At 33.8% G+C, this 20,320-nt stretch overlaps 2 protein-coding genes across 8 annotated transcripts in view; both read left to right on the forward strand.

Moving 5' to 3' along the window:
- The first annotated feature begins 1,758 nt into the window (after positions 1–1,758).
- Positions 1,759–5,756, forward strand: LOC18106529 (cold-responsive protein kinase 1). The gene is made up of 8 exons (XM_024588468.2): positions 1,759–2,364; positions 2,845–3,245; positions 3,535–3,663; positions 3,745–3,872; positions 4,020–4,233; positions 4,322–4,553; positions 5,038–5,188; positions 5,279–5,756. The coding sequence occupies exons 1-8, from the start codon at positions 1,934–1,936 to the stop codon at positions 5,591–5,593; spliced, it is 2,001 nt and encodes a 666-aa protein (XP_024444236.2). The 5' UTR covers positions 1,759–1,933; the 3' UTR covers positions 5,594–5,756.
- A 3,641-nt stretch (positions 5,757–9,397) lies between these two features.
- The window catches only part of LOC18106525 (silicon efflux transporter LSI2), a 28,613-nt gene continuing 17,690 nt past the window's right edge, over positions 9,398–20,320 (forward strand). For 3 of the 7 annotated variants that reach the window (XM_052448596.1, XM_052448597.1, XM_052448598.1), the window contains exon 1: positions 9,398–10,441. In XM_052448596.1, the coding sequence (XP_052304556.1) occupies positions 9,398–10,441 (1,044 nt within the window). Of the gene's footprint in view, positions 10,565–10,688; positions 10,879–12,923; positions 13,368–19,622; positions 19,813–20,320 lie in introns of those variants that run through there. The other 4 variants (XM_024588470.2, XM_024588474.2, XM_052448599.1 and 1 more) reach the window with 4 other exon arrangements.

Here is a 20,320-nt window from a genome sequence, read left to right on the forward strand (position 1 = left end):
TTGCTCATATGATGGCCACTGGAGGCTTACATGGTCGTTAACTTCAGGACCCGTATGTGGGATTAGTCGAGGTGCGTGCAAGCTGGCCTGGACACCCATTTTAAACAAAAAAAAAAAAAACAAAAATGATATTGTGAAGATTAAAATGCAATTGTAAAAGTTGTAGTTTGGCCGTTATACGACACTATACGTGTCATCCGAAGCACCCATAAGTGTTTGTGTGAATAACACATATAACTGGCCTTTTAAATTAATTAATATTTTTATATTTTTAAATATTAAATAGGCAAAGAGAATTTCAATTCAAGTGCTTTTTAAAATAAGAATTTTTGCCTCGAAGGGTCATTTCATTGTGGAAAAATACCACCGCCCCATCTGTGCCGTGTTTATAATGGCAACTATTCCAATTCACAATACTGATAAGTCTACGTCTACAATAAGTAAAAACACGAGGTGTTCTAGTTTTCTTTCCATGGATAGATGACTTTTATTTATTGTGTTCGGCCTGCTTTGACCCCTCATGTAAACGAAGTCAAGTTTCTTGTTTTGTTCTTCATGTTCTGATCTCACCTTCCACTTCTGTTTTGTTAAACTAGTTGCCTATAGAGAACGTAACCTAACATTTTTCTGCCGGCTTGCTGACCTTAAAAAAACACGACTGTGGAAATCTTCTTGATATATGTCGCTGTTAGCCAGTCGTGCATTATTGCAAGATCATTCATGTGGACATTGTATATCTCTCTCTGTCTTCTTAAATTAATCTGACCTTAATTCTTCAAGTCGTGTTGATCTTCAAAATTATGCAGCTGGGAGGAAATCTTCTTGATAGTTGTATCATTCTCAAATTCGGTGAGAAGATTCTTCAGGCTAATTCTATATAGGAAGGCCTTCAAATTGAGAAGTTATTTTTTTTTATTTCAAATCTCAAAAGTGATTCTAATAAAGATATCTCTCTGGATTACAATTATAGGCTAAGAAAACCATGTACTTATTTTTTTAAAAAACGAAAATAAATTGGCATGTCACAACAATTAGTTAAGTAAACAATGATTGATTTAAGTGACTATTTGGTATTTGTGTTTTCAACTGCGTTGAAATATGTTTTTCTTGTAATTTTTTTAAATTAATATTTTTTAGCGTTTTTTAATAATTTTAATATACTAATATCAAGAATTAAAAAAATTATTTTGATTTTTCTAGAAGATACAGTTTCTAAAGCCCACAGAAAGTAGTGAATTATTTTAAGACCAGGCTACACATCTGCTAGTGGTTGCGACAAAAATATTCTAAAACATGTTGTTTGATACCCAAGTGGTCCTTATTCATGAACGCTTAAACGGTTGCCTTACCACTCGATTGGTTGCAGCACATACACACTAACATCATTGACGTGTTCATCACCATATATCAATTAGTTTACTCTTCATGTTGCATTTTTAAATTCAAATCTCAAAACTCATTGTAATAAGAAAAAATTCTCTGGAATTGAATGACTTGTCTTACTTCAAATTGGAATAGAATTTAGTCTCCATGCACAAAGTTCGGCTGAGAAAACTATGAACCTTAAGAAAAAAAAAGAAACAGAACAAGAAATTTGAATAGTGATGTGTTTAAGTCAATTATTGATGTGTTTAAGTCTCCCTATATATATATATATATATATATATATATAAAAAGAATCTCTCAATGAATTATTTTAAGACAGCCTAGGCTACAAAACTACAAGTGGTAGTTACAAAAATGTTCTAAGACACGCTGTTTGACAAGTCTACTCGTGTGGTTGTTGTTCCTGAACTCACAAGGGGTCTCGCTGTGTCTCACTTCCATATGGGGTCGGTTAGGCCTCCTCGTTTTAATTAATATTGGACAGATACTGAAAAATATCACAGATAATTCTGAGTATAGGCGGCTATTAATTGTTTCCAGTCACTCAATGTTATGTATCCTATTTGATATTGATTTTGTCAGTCAATTAATGAACACAAAGATGGAGGCCAGGAATTGCATGTTTAATGCAGTAGTAGTAATTACATGGTGTTTTATGCTGAAAGTGGGAGTATCAGACCCAGGAATCAATATGCTAAGCCAAGGTTGTAGCACTTATAATGTTAGCAGCGTGCCGAATTTCAACAGCAACCTGAACATAACCTTCGGGTTAGTCAGGACTGACTTGATGAACAGCAGCAAAAAATTTGTAACCGAGCAGAGTTTGAGTGGTCCAGACTCAGTTTATGCCATGTTTCAGTGCAGAGATTATATGTCTGCAGCTGATTGCATTGCTTGTTTTTCTGCTGCTTCGACGCAGATTCGCAACTGCTCTGTGGCCAATGGTGCTCGTGTTGTCTATGATGGATGTTTCCTCAGGTATTTTCCTGGATCCTGTAAATTAAGTTAAGACCTGGTTAATGAATTTTTGTTGAGGTTTTCACAGGTTATAGCATCTAATCATATATTAAGAATTTCCCGTGTTCTTGATGTTGAAAACGATCTCAGGACAGTTTTTAGGAAGAAAAACATTTTCTGACAGAGAAAAACCCTATTTGTGAGTTCATATACTTGTTGCCTAAGGGGAAAAATTCTAGCAAAATTATGACCAGAAATGGCATCAAACTACCAATCAATCCCTTCTGCCAGTGGACAGAATCTAACTGTTTAGATGGTCGAATAGTTTGACATGAACTGTCAGTTTCTCCTAGAAAGTTTTTCTCATCAATAACCTGTTGGTTTATGGTTCTATTGCTTCAAAATCCAGCAAATATTCAGGAACCAAGGGTGTTGAGACACCCTGGAAAACTGGCAACTAGCTAACCTGTTACTAAACTTTATGTTCTATGCTTTGTTGAGGTATGAGAGGAGCGATTTCTATGGGGAGACCACTCGGGATGCCAATCGCGAGTATTGCGGGAATCAAACTACATCATCACCAGATACTACTTTTAACACAACTGTGGCAGGCCTATTAGGCGATCTTCAAGTGGCGACACCAAGGATAGATGGTTTCTTTGCTGCTAGCAAGAGGGAAGTGGCAGGTTCAAATGTATCGGTGTATGGCATTGCACAATGTGCGCAAACTATTGATTCGGCTGGTTGCCAAGCTTGTATGGAAGTTGCCTATAAAAACATACAGAGGTGTCCTCCAAATGCGGATGGTAGGGCACTTGATTCAGGATGTTTTATGAGATACTCGGACAAACCCTTCTTTGCTGATAACCAGACTATCGATCTCCTGCCTTTCTTGAAAACTAGTGAGATTTCCTCTCTACCAACACCAAGTCTCCATCTGTTTTCTTGTCTATTTCATGAGGTCTTTGAGCCAATTAAGTTATGTTTTCTGTGATTTATAAAAATGCTATGGACATTTGCAAATTGAAGCAACTGTGCAATCTAGATCATCTACGGACTTATGTTCATCAGAGCACATTTCGTGCAGATAGACGTCTGAAGCCAGCATATGATACTGAAACAAAAAAGTGATGTTTTTGACTGGCTATGTCCAGTCCTGTATGCTAATCAAACATTCTGTTTTTCTTGCAGAAAGTTCATCAAGCTCCAAAAAAGGCGCGATTATCGGGGGTGCAGCTGGAGGGGGAGCCCTTGTTTTGCTTATTGTTGGATTGTTTATTTGGTTTAAACTATCTAAGAAGCGGAAGGCAGCTCCTAGAGGTAAAGTGAACGGCATGGTCACAATCTTCACTTTTCATGTTCTATTGCAAAGTGAAATCCTAACTCCTAATATTGTTGCAGGTAATATATTAGATGCAACCGAGCTGCGAGGCGCCACCATATACAGTTATAAGGACTTGAAATCGGCAACAAAAAATTTTAAAGAAGAAAACAAGCTAGGAGAAGGAGGTTTTGGTGATGTATACAAGGTGAAATAGCAGAGACTGCAAATATTCTGCAACACATAGCCATCACATCTAGCATGAAAGCTTTTTTCCTTTATGGAAAACGCTCGTATCAGTTCTACCCTCTGCCTCACTGTTCTATTGTTAATAAATCCTTTGTCAATTTCACAGGGTACTTTGAAGAATGGGAAAGTAGTTGCAGTAAAGAAACTAGCTCTAGGCCAGTCCAACAGGGTCAAAGCAGATTTTGCAAGTGAAGTCACACTGATAAGCAATGTTCATCACCGGAATCTTATTCGTCTACTCGGCTGTTGTAGCAAAGGACCAGAGCTACTTCTTGTATATGAATACATGGCAAACAGCAGCCTTGATAGATTCTTATTTGGTAACGTAAATAGGCTATGATGCCACTTCAAAATAGTTACAATTTTTTTTAAGACTGAAATTTCAGCTGAATCTTTACTTGGGAGCAGGTGAAAAACGAGGATCCCTCAGATGGAAGCAACGATTTGATATAATCCTCGGCACAGCTCAAGGGCTCGCCTATCTGCATGAGCAATTCCATGTGTGCATCATTCATAGAGATATAAAATCCAGCAACATTCTCCTGGATGACGATTTCCAACCCAAGATAGCAGATTTTGGGTTGGCAAGGCTTCTACCTGAAAATCAGAGCCACCTTAGCACAAAATTTGCCGGAACATTGTAAGTTACAATAAACTGTTGAAATTAGAAGGGTCCATGCAATTGTTGTGATACAAATTTATTTTATATCTTCTTCTATGTCTCTTCAACCAACCATATTTCTATCTCTTCGGTATCTGTCCCTGTCCCTTATGTCTTGGGAAGTAAAACTTTCATCTGTAAGCACAAGAAACATTACCTTCAGAAAGATGAATGCAGTTGCAGCACTATATAGAAGAGTTTTAAGTCTCAGAACAGCTTTCCACCATTTTTCTACTAGATTCCTGTTCTATTTCCTTGTATGGTGAAACTATATAGCAAACATGATGGTGGATGTGAACATAACTATAATCCATGCTAATGGAGCATGAATCAGTTAAGATGTTTCACATTTAGTCATAACAGTTTGTTTTTTCATACTTCCAAATCTTGTTAAAGAACACAAATACTTCTCAAATGCCTCTATATCTGACATCAAAATTTGAATCAATGCCCATGAATTCAGGGGATACACAGCACCTGAGTATGCTCTCCATGGACAGCTATCGGAAAAAGTTGACACATACAGCTTTGGCATCGTTGTCCTTGAAATCGTAAGTGGCACGAAGAGCAGTGAGATGATAGCTGATCCTGGTGCTGAATACCTCCTCAAAAAGGTGAGTCCCGGAAGGCTAGAACCTTACTAAGACATTGTTTATTATGCTGTCATTTCAGTCTTGTATCTCTGTCTGCATCATGTTCAACAGGCATGGAAGCTATATGAGGATGGCACGCACCTTGAATTGGTGGATGAAAGCTTAGATCCCAGTGAATATGAAGCGGAGCATGCAAAGAAAATCATAGAGATTGCCTTGATGTGCACCCAATCATCACCAACTTCAAGGCCAACAATGTCCGAGGTAGCTGTTTTGTTCAAAAGTAGGGGTTCACTGGAGCACACGCAACCAACTAGACCTCCCTTTGTTGAATCTGCTGAAAGGTTCCACGGAGACAAGTCAACTTCTACTGCCTCCTCCTCATCCAATGCCACTGCTTCTTTCTCTGTGTTGTCTGCACGTTGACCCGTTGATTCATAAAATGTGACTTGCAACTTGATGCAGAAACTCTTTGGTTTCTTTAATTTATCTTATATTTTCTTTTTTAGCTTAAAAATCTTATTTTATTTTTATATTCAGCATTACTTGGACATTCTTGCTTTTCTTTAATAAAACTGTTATTCTTCTCTCCCGGCTACATGAAAACTTTGACAAGTCTTTAGGATGAATAGTTAATAGGACCAGTAAATTTATGTAATCAGATCCCAACATGAGAGACTTTTAAGTGCTTGTCAATTCCAAACAGCAAGAACATGAATGATATCTTCCCTAAGTGCGGAGGACCTATCTCCGGTGACAAATTCACAAACAGTAACCATTCACTTCACTTCAACCACAACCTGGAAAGTACTTTCGTATGTTTTTATCTTTCGTTTCCTTCCTTATCTTTGAGACACCCTCCCATTTGTCAGCAGAGGCATACATGTTTGAAAGAAGAACACGTACGCCACCATGGTGAAGACACCGCTGCACCAAGCAATCAACCATTTCTTCACCCAACTGGACATCACCATGCATGCGCCGCCCAAGATATATGAATATGGATGTAGGGTCATCTCTCTCTTCACCTTCTTTGCTTCCTCTATCCTCCCAGCTCTTCCCAAAAGATCCACAAGACAAGCATAATGATGGATTTGTGGCTCAATGACATACATATTACTCATGCTCTCGAAAACATTTTCTAACACAAGATCATAGACACGATTGACTTCTCAGATTAATTACCTGCAATGGATTTTTTTTCGACATAAATTAGGACCTATGTTTTCTCATTGGAATCGATAAAAAAGAGCTTGAAACTCTTCTGGCATTGGGGATTTTTGAACAATTATTACAAAAAAAAAAAAACTGCAAATTTAATGTCTTATAAAATTATAATTAAATACCTTTAAGTGATTTATGGTTGACTTAATTTCTTTTGCTATAATAAGATTTAAATGGCCGTCTAACCAACAATTCGATTCTTCCTCTTTAAAACTTCATTTTATTAGGCCGTCGAACCAACAAGGAGCTGTCTCTCAATTTCTTTATCTTCACAAAACCTGGAAAAATGTCTGTAAATGTACTCTTTGCCCTTATAAACTTTTCAATACTTTTATATAATGATATATTTTTTTCAACAAAACATTTAATTTTTTTAAAATAGTATCACCTTTTGATTTTTATCTCATAAAATACACCCAAGTCGTTTTCAGGGTAGTGCACTGTGAGAGAAGCGCATTAACCGGCAATGAAATAACGTCATCTTTTTAGGTTTATTGTATAATATATAGTTTGGCCTTTCTCTGCTTTTAGCCATCGAATTAGAAGCATATGCATCACGTTTACTCCATTGATGTCTGATTATGAATGTGTTTGGTATTGTGGTAGTGGTTGTGATTTGAAAAAAATTGTTTTATAAAAAGTACTTTTAATTGAGGTTGATTTAAAAAAATAAGTGTTTGGTTAAAACTGTGGTTGAAATTGAGGTTGAAAAAAAGTAGTTTAATGTGTTTGGGTAAAAATGCTTTTGAAATTGAGGTTATAAAATAATTTTAAAAAATATATATTAATATTGATGGTTTTAAATTTAAATATTGTAGAATTAATTACTCATATTACATTATAAAATAAATAATAGTTTATATAAAATATTTTTTATTATTCCATTAAACTATTTAATAATACAATTAAATAAAATATTATCAGGTATAAAATTGATATTACAGTGCGAGTGAATTTAATTCACTCTATACTAGTTTTTCGGTAAAAATATATTTTTCATATCACAATGCAAATAAATTTAATTTACTCTAAATTAGTTTTTTTTTAAAATATTAATAAAATTAATACACTAAAAAAAATAAAAAAATAAAAATGTTTTAACAGTGCAATTCTCCTGCACTGTTCACTTGAATAGTGTACCGTGCACACTGTGCATGCTAATTGCACTGTAAATCAATTTCTTTTACCAAACGGCTGCCAACTGCGTTTTAATTAAAACGTAGCCGCAGCCGCGTAAACAAACGCCTTCTATATATTAGACAACCATACAGCTTTTTGTCTATTTTCTTCTGGGATAACATTTTTTCTCTTCATCTCTCTCTCTTTTACACCTCTTAATATTGTTTTTAAATAAAAACTACTTTATAAATATTTGGTTAAAAATTAATGTCGAAAATAAAATAATTGAAAAGCAAAAGATTGCTCGTAGAGGGATATTGTTTTTGCTAAACACAAGGATGTTATTTTAGCAAACTAGTAGTGGATTTGCAGCAATAGTTTTCTCATTTGGACCGTCGTTTGTTGCAGGTCCACACAAAATCTCAGCACATTGCAGGTACCCGAATGGGTAGAAGAACGTGGCTGAAACAAAACGCAATCACGACCAATCAAACAACCAGAAATTCTTGTAGTGTTTGTTCTCGTGGTTCAATTGAGGTTTTAAAAGTTTTTAATTTTAAATTAAATTAATTTTTATATTTTTAGATTGTTTTGAAATGTTAATATCAAAAATAAAATTTTAAAAATATATATAAAATATTTTAATATATTTATAAATAAAAAAAACTTTAAAAAGTAATAATTGTGACGGTAGCAAATTCTACCTAATTAGTCTTATTAGAAACTGTATGTGTTTCTTCTTGGCGTATTCTCCTGTTATAGTCTTCCTCTTATGACATAAATTTATTTACTCTCTTGCTTTTCCCTGTATATATTTATAAATTTATTTTAATATATTTATAAATAAAAAGAACTTTTAAAAGTAATAATTGTGACGGTAGCAAAGTCTACCTAATTAGTCTTATTAGTAACTGTATGTGTTTCTTCTCGGCGTATTCTCCTGTTACAGTCTTCCTCTTATGACATAAATTTATTTACTCTCTTGCTTTTCCCTGTATATAAATCCGCACTGGGCTTACCGGCATTGGAAGTGTAGAGAGCACATCCCGAACCTCTCACTGTGTTTTATCCAAGGATTTAATTTGCTTGCTTGTCTCACTTTGTTCCATTTTGAGTTTCTTTTGAGCAAGACAGAACTCCAGTGTTCAATTAGGTTGACAGAGTAACTGTGAGCTTACATAATTGCTCCAAAGAGATTGCTCAAGAGTGTGCGTTCATGCAACGATCAGGTATGTAGAGTCTCTTGAGGCAGTATTTCTGAGCTGGAGAATATGTCAACTTCACTACTGTCTTGCATGCTATTAATTTCCAGATACAATGTTTAAATATCTGAAAACGGTCCCACCCCACAGGTTCACCTGCACACACAAGTCATGAACTGTTAACGTTGTTATATATATGATGTCTCAGCAGCATATTTCCTGCTGGTTGCGCATGATCCAATTTCCATATCAACTAGCAAAAAGATCTGTGCTCTAGGACCACGCATTTACTAGAATTTTCAGCATGGAATTTCAGCTTTGAAATGTCTGCGGCTGCTTTGACTACTTTAGTAGAGAAAATATCCGGCATCTTCAATCAATTTCTTAGCCTCACATTCTGATGCGTCTTTTAAACGTAACATGGAAATATTCATATGAACTCATTTATCTTTCTGGTTCCACAATCCTTTTTGGAATTTCTTTTTTTAAAAACTTTTAATAACTTCCATCTCACTAGCTCTTAATAAATTTTTAGTTCTACTGTTTTCTCAGTTAGTTGCAAATAATGGTTGAGCTACAGGGTGAAATCTTCTTCTTTCAGAGCCAGCAATTTATCTGAAGTTGCAAAGGTGGAGGTCTGCTAAGTGGTAGCTCACAAACAAGCTTAATCTTGTAAGTTACAGAAATGGCTCTGGGTCCGATTAAGAAGGTTGTCTTAGGTTCACTTGCCTTCGCTGTCTTTTGGATTTTGGCAGTTTTCCCAGCAGTTCCTTTCTTACCCATTGGAAGGACAGCAGGTTCCATCCTCGGGGCAATGCTTATGGTTATCTTCAAAGTCATCACCCCTAAGGAAGCATATTCTGCCATCAACCTCCCTGTACTGGGCCTTCTCTTTGGAACCATGGTTGTAAGCATCTATCTTGAAAGAGCAGACATGTTCAAGCACTTGAGAGTCTTGCTCTCATGGAAGAGTTGGGGTGCGAAGGACATGCTCTGCCGGATCTGCATTGTTTCTGCTATTTCAAGTGCTCTGTTCACTAATGACACCACCTGTGTCATTCTCACTGAATTCATATTAAAGATTGCTAGAGAAAACAATATTCGACCCGAACCTTTCTTGCTTGGGCTGGCTTCAAGTTCGAATATTGGATCCTCTGCAACTCCAATCGGCAACCCTCAAAACTTGATAATTGCTATTCAAAGTGGCATCTCTTTTGGGGAATTCGTATTGGGACTTCTTCCCGCGGTGCTTTTGGGCGTCTTTGTAAATGCTTTAATTCTTTTATGCATGTTTTGGAGGTTGTTATCTGATGTTGAGAAAGATTCAGATGTCCATCAGATTTCGCTTGCTACCATGTCATCTCCCAAATCTTTGGAATCTCACGAATGTGATCCCATTACAGAACATGTGACCTCCCAGAGTTCCCCTGTTATAAACAGGGATGGAGGTCATTCCAAGAATCTTAAAAACAGGTTGAGTGAATTGGATATGTGCAGTGATTCCTGTGGTGAAATTGAGCTGAAGAAACCAGTCCTTTCAAAGAAGGAGGCAACTGATAATACGCTTTCTGAAATAGGAGAGCAAAAGGAGGAAAGATTTGCAAGGGGTGGAGTACAAGGGACAATGGAGATGACGACTGATTTAGAGTCCGGGCCGCAACAGTCCACCGAAGAAAGTAAAGGCCAGCTGAATAGATGGAAGAGATTGTCATGGAAGTTGTGTATTTACCTTGGTACTATTGGAATGCTGGTTGCTTTTCTAATGGGTTTGGACATGTCTTGGACTGCACTCACAACAGCCCTCATTTTTGTGATTCTTGATTTCAAAGATGCAGGGCCTTGCCTAGAGAAGGTAAATCAACAGGTCTTTCACAAAAATTCTATTTGCTTTCCTAAATATCTTTTCAACAACTGTAATACTTCCATGCAGTATTTGATTGAGTAAAAATCTACTTACCCGTAGTTGCTTGGATCAGGTTTCATACTCTCTTCTGGTATTCTTTTGTGGAATGTTTATCACGGTTGATGGCTTCAATAAAACAGGAATTCCTGGCAGTCTCTGGAGCTTGATGGAGCCTCATGCACGGATCGATCATGCTAGTGGGATTGCTGTGCTGGCCATTGTAATACTTCTTCTCTCAAATGTTGCTTCGAATGTACCAACTGGTAAGTTGATGCCCTGATTCTCTTCCTTTGATTTCACTACAGCACTACGGCTTTAGAGTCTTATAGAAGGGCAATAGTAATTTCCAGTTAATATCACTTCATGGTAGACAATTGAGGTCTCCATCTGGTACCTCTGTTTGTTGTTGGAGATGAGGGTTTTGTTGGGGGTGGGGGGAGAAATCTTGTTCACGGGAGCAAATTTAAGATAATGTTGGGTAACTGTCTCGAAGATTGAAAAGACAGATAATAAAGATAAAAAAACTTGTTCTCTTGTCTTTTTTATTTTTTAAAAATAGAAATTTATTCTAAAATTATTTTAGAAATATATTTATTTTATATTTTTGTTTTCATCTCTTTATCCAAACATGTGTCTGTTATTTCTATATTTATCCTTTTTATTTTGAATCTTTAAAAGGAAGATGAAAATTGATAGTATTATTGATAAATACAAAGTTAGACTTATTGTTAAAGGATTTAGACAACAGGAAAGTATGAATTATTTTGATACATATTTACTTGTATCTATAATAACTTCCATAAGAATATTAATAATCATTGCAGTTATTAACAAGCTTGAAATACATCAAATGAATTTTAAAATAAATTTTTTAAATGGTGACCTTGATGAAGAGGTTTACATGGAATAACCTGAGAGGTTTCTTGTTAATAGACAACAACAAAAAGTTCGTAAGAGTTGTTCAGGGCCAAAATAAACACAACAATGAAAACCAAACAAATTCTCTCAGTAGATAGCCATGTGAGTACTATTGTCTTGGTTTATATAAAAAACTAAATAGTCCAAGACATCACGCTCACTATTTGGTTGAGTAAAATCAATAGTATTTCACCAAGGAAGGTTCAAAGTTAAAAGTTATCTATCCTAATATAGTGATCTATCAAATCAATATCTCTCAACAAATATTCAAGTCATTTTAAAACTAGTAAGATAATTTTCATTCATGTGGAGGATTGTTGAAAATTTATTTAAAGAATATGGTTAATGGGCACATTTAAGGCCAAATTAAAAATAGGATCTAAATTTATTCGAATTTAATCTCCAACATATGCTCTTTAATATAGAACATTAACATGATTTAAATAAATTGTGGGTGAATGGGAAATTATTTCAAAGAACCTTTGGTTTGCATGTTTTGGTAAAACTCAAAATCCTTTAAAAAACTTTATCTCGTATTAGAAAGAAACAAAGTTTTCCTAGTGTTTATATAATGGGTTATTGAAGAGTTAAGATTGGGCTCAAAGGGCACCCAAGTTTTTAGAGGGAAGAAGACTTAAACAAAGTGGACTTTGGGCTTAAACTTTTGTGTTGGCTCAACCCGGCTTATACTCAGGCCTGTGGCCTAGACTTGAGTTTGGATTCATTGTAAAATAATTTTTTGGATAACAATTTTTTTTACCAACTTAAATTTGGGCTTGGATTTGGTCCATGAAGAATTATTTCTTATCGTCACGCCCATTATTTTGTCCATCCCATGAAAGGAAAAATCTAATTAGTTTTTCCAGTAATTTTTCAAAAAAACATGAAGATTTTTTTCTCAACTCAAAAGACATTTGCTCAAGACAATGTTTTTCCTGATTTTAGATACTCTTCCTTTCCTCAAATCATAGTGGTTTTTCTCCTTATTTTTTAAACTTCTATATTCCTTCAAAATCTAGAGCTTAGGTTCATTTTGATGAGAGATTATTGAATCCATCTACTTTGTTTCAAAGATTTTGTTTAGAAATGCATCTAAACTAAGATGATGTTGAATTTTAAAAGGCTTATTACAAATAACTTTTGCACCAAGAGAGAAACAATAAAATCTAAATGACAAATGATTTATTATTAATTATAACAAAAGCTTTGTTATTTAAAGTGCTTTAATAAATAAGTACATTTTTTTATTTAAACATAAATATATTGCTTAATTAGTATGCATGTTAGAGTCTTATATATATATATATATATATATATATATATATATATATATATATATATATAATGATAAACTAAACAATCTAATATGTACTTATTTTTGGCTTACAAGTTCTTTTGCTTGGAGCAAAGGTAGCTACTTCTGCCGCTGCAATATCTCCGAGTAAAGAGAAGAAAGCTTGGCTCATCCTGGCATGGGTTAGCACAGTTGCTGGAAACCTTTCACTATTGGGTTCTGCTGCAAACCTAATTGTGTGTGAACAAGCTCTTCGTGCCCAGCCTAGTTACAATATCACCTTTTGGAGCCATTTGAAATTTGGTGTTCCATCCACACTTATTGTCACTACTATTGGCTTAACTCTTATATATTGCTATGATGTTTGAAGGGCCTATTTAAATTGGGCTCTTCTTTAGGCTTTGGATCTTTATAAGGTTCTAGGCCCTTCTGCTTGTAATTAGGTTTTTAAGCATGTCACTTTAACTTAGATTTTCAAAGATGGATTTATGTTTTCCTTTTTTTCTGCCAAGGAAGAAGCAAACTTCTCTTTAGAACAAATGGTGTAAAAGAAATGATCTTCCATTTGTATACCATGTTCCACTGCAATTATGTGCAGAAATCCTAGGCAAGGTATACTAAGTAATAAGAGCCCAAAAAAGTTGTCATAATTTGATATTGTTAGACTCACAATCCTATAATGCAAGTAGTGTCATACCAAGAAATCATCAGCAATTAATAGTCTTTAATACCTTATATGTAAGCAGGTATGATCTTTATATCCTATATCATGGTAGTTGCATCCCTCATCTTAAATGTGGGTGACAAAAAGATTGAAAGTACAATTTCATACCTAGGTAGGAATTCACTATGAGTTAATAACACCCTAATAAAACCTGGCCTGACCCAACAACTCAACTCAATAACCTGTCATCTAGAGCTTAGCTTGAACTAGGTTTTACTTTGAATTAGTTTTTTTTTTTTGTCGACCCACCAACTCATAAATTAACCCATCCAAACTATTAACGTGATTTAAACTAAGTTAACTACTAGGTTAGATTTTATAACTACAGATCATGTTAAATTGTTTGAATAGCATCTACTAGCGTCTATTGTTAGCAACGTGTCAACATTCTCAAATCCATAGGCCATCCAACCATAGACATGATAGTTGTTGTCAGCTTTATTAAAAGAACTAATATGCATTGGAAAACATTATTCCCCTAGATTTAGAATCATTGTTCATCAGAAAGTTTAATGGTGGTTTTGCCCTTCCCACAAAAAAACCATTGAATTGTCTAATAGAGGCAGTACAGTTTTTCCATATGGTCCAGTGGTCATTATCATATTATTCAGGGACAAGTAAATCCTTTCACATTTTAAAAGCATAATGAAACAACTAAAATATCATTGGTAGCAGAAATTTTAAAGCTGGCGTACAGGGGCTCTTTTCTTCTTTTCATATTGATTTTTTTTTTTTGTGATAATTAAGTTGGATAATATGCAATTTGGTATTTTAATAAATATAAAATATAACTAAAAAAACAAAAGTGGTTGGCGCATATAAGGCACGCACCAGTGTGTGTGAGGCGCTCACACTATTCAAGATATGCATGTGGCGCCTCTCAGTGGCAAAAAAAAACCTTTTCACCATGTCATTAGAATATTTGTGTCATCATCTTCCTTTTAGGATGAAGTGTGGTGTCAGTGGTGGCGCGATTTATTGTTGGCAACATTTTGTTTCTTTTCCCCTCTTTTCTCTCTTTCCCCTCAAAATTCATGATGGCAATACAAAAATTAAGAGAGGTCTTATGTATTAAGAGCTTGCCAATTCCTATAGCTACTTGATGTGTGTTGTTGAATAATCATAACTGGAAGAGGTCACATAACATGATGTGCTTGTGCTAAATGTATAGTGTTAAGGATCTATGATGAGGTAACCCACACAAAAGTATTGGGAAACCATAATGGGGGTGAACCATACATAAAAAGATGTTTGTGGTATTTGACAGTTTCTAACTGAGATCTGAACAGTTCTTTCTAGCCTGAAAATACTGATGCAAGAACTTAAAAAAAAATAGATATTTTTCATAGTTAATTTAATGTTTTCTATTCAATATTATTATGCCTTTTAATTTTTTTTCCTATTTAAAGAGAATATTTTTCCTATTCTATAATAGGGTTTTTTAGTTTTTCTATATAAAGGGTTATAATAGTTTTTTGGAAAATGAAGACTTAGACAAGTAAAAATTGAATATTTTAGGTGTCTCCCCCTATATTTATGAAGAGTTTTGATTTGTAATAAATCTGGTTATTCTTTGCCCTGTCTATGTCAAAAACACACAAATATCATAATAAAACTTGAAAAAAAAGAAATATTTATCAAAACATTACATAGTTGTTTTAGTAAATAGAACTTCTAAATAATTTATTTATGATCCATACAATCTAAGAGCTAATATATTTAAAATAAAATTCATTAAGGTTAGTTAATTTTAAATTATTTAATATAATTAATTATGTAATTAAATATTAATTAGTTACTATAATAGATCGTTGGTCCACACTACATTGCAGGCCGGATTAAAAACATTTAACGTAAAAAGCAACATCTATGCGTTTTTAACATTTTTCTAGTAGAAAAAAATTAAATTGTGTGGGGATTGACTAATTGTGACCTGGTTAACTTGGCAAGTTCAAAGACAACCCAGACAACTAATAAAAATATAGTTTCATTTAAAAAAACTCAAGACGATATCTTTTTTAAAATATTAAGATGACAATATATTGGATCAACTTAGGTCAACCAATGTTAACCTGCCAAATCCAACACTCGTGTCATGAGACCATGATAACCCCATATAAAGCAAATCAAAACAAATTATGTAGTCTAATTCCCAATCAACTCAATGTTAAAGGATGAAATTGAAAATAAATAAATTAAAAAAGACAAAAAAAAACCAACTCGAGTCAACCCGAGTTAACCTGTCAAACTTGCAACCTAAGTCATAAGATTGAGATAACCCTATAGAAATCAAATCAAAATAAATTATGAAGCCCAATTCCCAATAAACTCATTGTTGAATAATGAAATTGAAAAAAAAATAAATCCAAAAAAAGAACACAATAAAATAACCTGAGCCTACCCGAGTTAACCCGCAAACAATAACTTCGATCACGAGACCAATATAACCCAATAAAAAGCGAGACAAAACAAATTATAAAACTTAATTCTTAATTAACCCATTGTTAAAATTGAAATAAATGTCAATTAAAAAAAACTTGAGTCAATTAGGGTAATATGCTAAACGAGCAACACGGGTCATGAGACTAAGATAATCACATATAAAGCAAACCACAATAAATCATGAAACCCAATTCTCAACAAACTAAATATTAAAGGATGAAATTAGAGAGAGAAAAACATGGATTAAAAAAAACTATTGCAATGAATAGTATTGAGTAAGGTGGTGCACAGTAAAAACATCACCCCTTTTAGTTTTTGTTGATAAAAAAATTGAGTTTATTTAATTTTAAAATTTTAAAATCATTTTTGTTTTTAAATAAAATAAGCATTTTTCCATATCTCAAAAACATTCCTTCCCATTCATTTTAAAAATAAAAGTTAATGTTTCTAATATGATTTTATAAAACCTTAAAAGTTACGCAACATTTAAAAAAAACTTACTAAATACATTTTTTATGTTTTGCTTTAAAGCAAAGCAAAACAATAAAGTCTCTGTTTATTTTTGTAGTACAATATAGTGTGGTTTGCGTTTTGCCTCAACCACATATTTAAAAATGTTTGGTTAATAAACACATACAATAGTTTTGCATACGTTCCAAAGAAAACTCTTTATTGAAATCTTGGTTAAGAAAAAGTTACAATTTGTAGCTTTTCTTAACCTATGTTTTCAAACCATAATCACAAAAACTATTACAATGCCAAAGACACACTAAAACCTAGAGAGATAGGGGATATGGTGAGTGGATGATGTTGGGAAATTTCTTCAATATTCTTGGCATAATAATGTTTATTGCATTATTTTATTAGTGGTTAAACTATTTAGGTTTTGAGGAGATTAAGGAGACTCCAAGATATAATTTGGTAAATCAAGCATAACTTTTAATCCAACTATTGGATTAAGTTAGAATTTTGACAAAGAATTTTGAAGGCCATGTTTCCTATTAAGTTAAAAATTCATGATGATTGCAAATTGAAAAGACCTTTATATAAAACTTGAAAGTTATTGTGCAAGATTTTTTTTTATTTACCTTATTATATTTGGATTGTTTTTCTATTTATCTAAGGACTTTTAATTTAAATAGTATTTTATTATTTAGGAATCCTAATGTTATATGGATTCTATTAGTTAAGTAAGTTTTAATTAGAATTCCTTTCCTATAAAGGATTCTAGGTATAAATAGAGATGTCTAGTTTATTATTTTTCACATTCAGACTATTATTCAAAATTTATAAAATATCATTGAGTTTTCTCTAAATTTCTCTACAACTTAGGCTTGTAATATTAGAGCTTAAGGACTCTAGCTTTTATCAACGTTATACACCGCGTCAATACATATCAAAGCAGGTTGGTTTTTTTTTATGGTTAAAGATGGTAGCAACCTACTCCGCGATGCAGGAGTGAAGGCCCTCTTTTTCTTTTTTTCTTTTTATCTAGACCCTAGTATCTAGAAGTCCACTAGACCGCAACTAATCCGGTTGAGCCAAGTCAGCTAATTAAAAAGTAAAGCTCTCTTAGTGATGGTGTACTCCATTCACAAGGCTCGAACTCGAGACCTTGCTTAAGGGAAACAAGCGCTGAACCACTTGAATCAACCACCATTGGTGGAGTGGAGGCTCTCTAAGGCACTATACGGGCTCGGGAGTAGAAATTAGATCGTTGGGAATGGAGGTTTGATTGCTTGGAGAAAATTGTAATAGATCTAGCTCAGCTAATGGGTTTCACAAACAAGGATCGTGAAGAGGAGATGAACTTGTCTAGAAATTTACCTCAAGACAGGCCAAACCCCAAACCCCATACCTATTATTGAATTCGATGGGATTACATTATATGATATGAGATTTTTGAAGAAAGGATTTATTAAAAGGTTAACAGAATTGGAAGTTTACTTTTATTTCAACAAGGTTCCTTATCTTCAAAAGGTAGGACTTGTTACACACAAGCTTTATTATGGTGCTAGAGAATGGTGATTTGAATTTCTAGACTTTAGAACTCGTATTGGTATGTCTTTAATTTCAGTTTGGCAAGATTTGAGACAATTATTAATTTTGGAGTTTATACAAGATGATTATTGTTGTTACCCATTTTTGGGTCCCTACACATAAAAGGAGAAAATACAAAAAAAAATCAAAAACATATATTCGAAAGAAAACAAAAAAAATAATAGTAGTGAGAAGAGGATGTCGGAGAGCCCAGAAAATAGCCAAAAATTGAAATTTGATAGTATATGTTTTATTGATGAAAGACCTGTTGACAAAAAAAATTCAATTTGATAAAGAAAAGTCCAAAATCAGATGTTTATGGACTCAATTAAATTTTATTGAAAGTTTAATTGAATTTATAGAGGGTTTGACTGCAAGAAAATTGATTTTGAAGTCAATTTGAGCTTTAATTGGAAGAAATTAAAGTTTAGAGGTCAAATTATAATTTTTAAGATTTGATTTGGTCAAATCAGGGGCTTAATGACATAGATATTAAAATTTGATGGTCAATTAGGGACTTGATTAAATAAATCTGAAACCAATGACCAAACTAGAAAATTGTGCGTAAATAGAGGGGCTGAAATTGACTAAATCAGGGGCCAAATTGAAAAAATTAGAAGTTTATTGATCAATTGAGGGTTAAATTGCATAAATTCAAGACTAAGGATCGAAGCCAACTTCAGGGTTGACGATTGAATTTGATAGGGGTGTAATTGAATTGATTCTTGAAATCAAAATTGCAATTGAGGACTTGATTAAACAAATCATAAATTAAGGACTGATTTAGACTTTTGCATGTTTTTGGCGCCATTTTTTAAAAATGAAACGGCGCGTTTTGCACTAAACAACACCGTTTTAGTGCACTGTTCACCACAAAAAAAAGGAAAAGAGGAAAACAGTGTTGTTTTGAACAACATTGTACTTCTTCTTCTTCTCCTAGACGCACACAGGCAGGGGAAGAAGAAGGAATTCTCTCCTGTATTTTCCCTCTCTCTCCCCCCACTTGCTCAAACCCTGACAAAACCCACGCCCTTCATAGCCTACAACCATCATGGAAGGGGTAGAGGAGACATGCTCTGCAAGCACCTTTGGGGCGACTGTACAAAGGCCACTCCAGCCACCCTACCCTGTCCCATGACTGGACAGGGGTAATGTAGCTCCCACTCCCCTACCTTTATAAATACTCCCCTCACTAGGTGGTGAGGATGGTGGGATGAAAAAACAAAGATTATTTAGAATTGTATTTGGATTCTATTTTCTATTTAGCTTTGGACTTTAAATTTAAATAGTATTTTATTATTCAAGAATCATAATGCTAAATAGATTATATTAGATAATTAAGTTTTAATTAGGAATCCTTTTGTGAGGATTTTAGTTTTAATTATAAATCATTTCTTATAAAGGATTTTAAGTCTATAAGTAGTATATATAAATAAGAATTTCTAGTTAATTTTATTCATATTTAGATTTTACAAAATACTAAAATTTTCTCTAAATTTCTCTCGCAATTAGATATGCAATTAACTGTAATACTTCCATGCAGTATTTGATTGAGTAAAAATCTACTTACCCGTAGTTGCTTGGATCAGGTTTCATACTCTCTTCTGGTATTCTTTTGTGGAATGTTTATCACGGTTGATGGCTTCAATAAAACAGGAATTCCTGGCAGTCTCTGGAGCTTGATGGAGCCTCATGCACGGATCGATCATGCTAGTGGGATTGCTGTGCTGGCCATTGTAATACTTCTTCTCTCAAATGTTGCTTCGAATGTACCAACTGGTAAGTTGATGCCCTGATTCTCTTCCTTTGATTTAACTTCATAGCAGACAATTGAGATATCCATGGGAGGAGAAACCTTGTTCATAGGAGAAATCTCTTAAGGCAGTATTTCTTAGCTGGAGAATATGTCAACTTCACCGCTGTCTTGCATGCTATTAATTTCCAGATACAATGTTTAAATATCTGAAAACGGTCCCACCCCGGTGGCGGAGCCACATAGGTACAAAAGGGGTCAATTGTCCTCTTAATTTTTTTTTAATATTTTTTTATTAGAATATTAATATAATAATTTAGTGAATGATTGGGATAGGAAAGTTGTTATTGCAGCTCATTCTCTTTTTTTTTCCTTACTCTAATTATGCAAATTCTCTTTTGTTTTCTCTGCCTCTCTCCCATATATATGTCCAGCTCGTTCCTTGCTCTCTCCAATATATAAATTTATCTTCAAGTATAGTTAAATAATTAACTTTTTTTGCTTTTTACTTTATATTTTAAGTAAATTTCCTTT

Source organism: Populus trichocarpa, chromosome 17 (assembly GCF_000002775.5).
Source record: "Populus trichocarpa isolate Nisqually-1 chromosome 17, P.trichocarpa_v4.1, whole genome shotgun sequence".
Classification (NCBI taxonomy): Eukaryota; Viridiplantae; Streptophyta; class Magnoliopsida; order Malpighiales; family Salicaceae; genus Populus; species Populus trichocarpa.

What these genes read in the sequence shown, in the direction of transcription:
- LOC18106529 (XM_024588468.2), top strand. Translation starts at nt 1,934, where the DNA reads ATGTTATGTATCCTATTTGATATTGATTTTGTCAGTCAATTAATGAAC. An exon ending in GCGGAAGGCAGCTCCTAGAG is followed by an intron (nt 3,664 to 3,744) that starts GTAAAGTGAACG and finishes ATATTGTTGCAG; the next exon opens with GTAATATATTAGATGCAACC. An exon ending in CCTTGATAGATTCTTATTTG is followed by an intron (nt 4,234 to 4,321) that starts GTAACGTAAATA and finishes ACTTGGGAGCAG; the next exon opens with GTGAAAAACGAGGATCCCTC.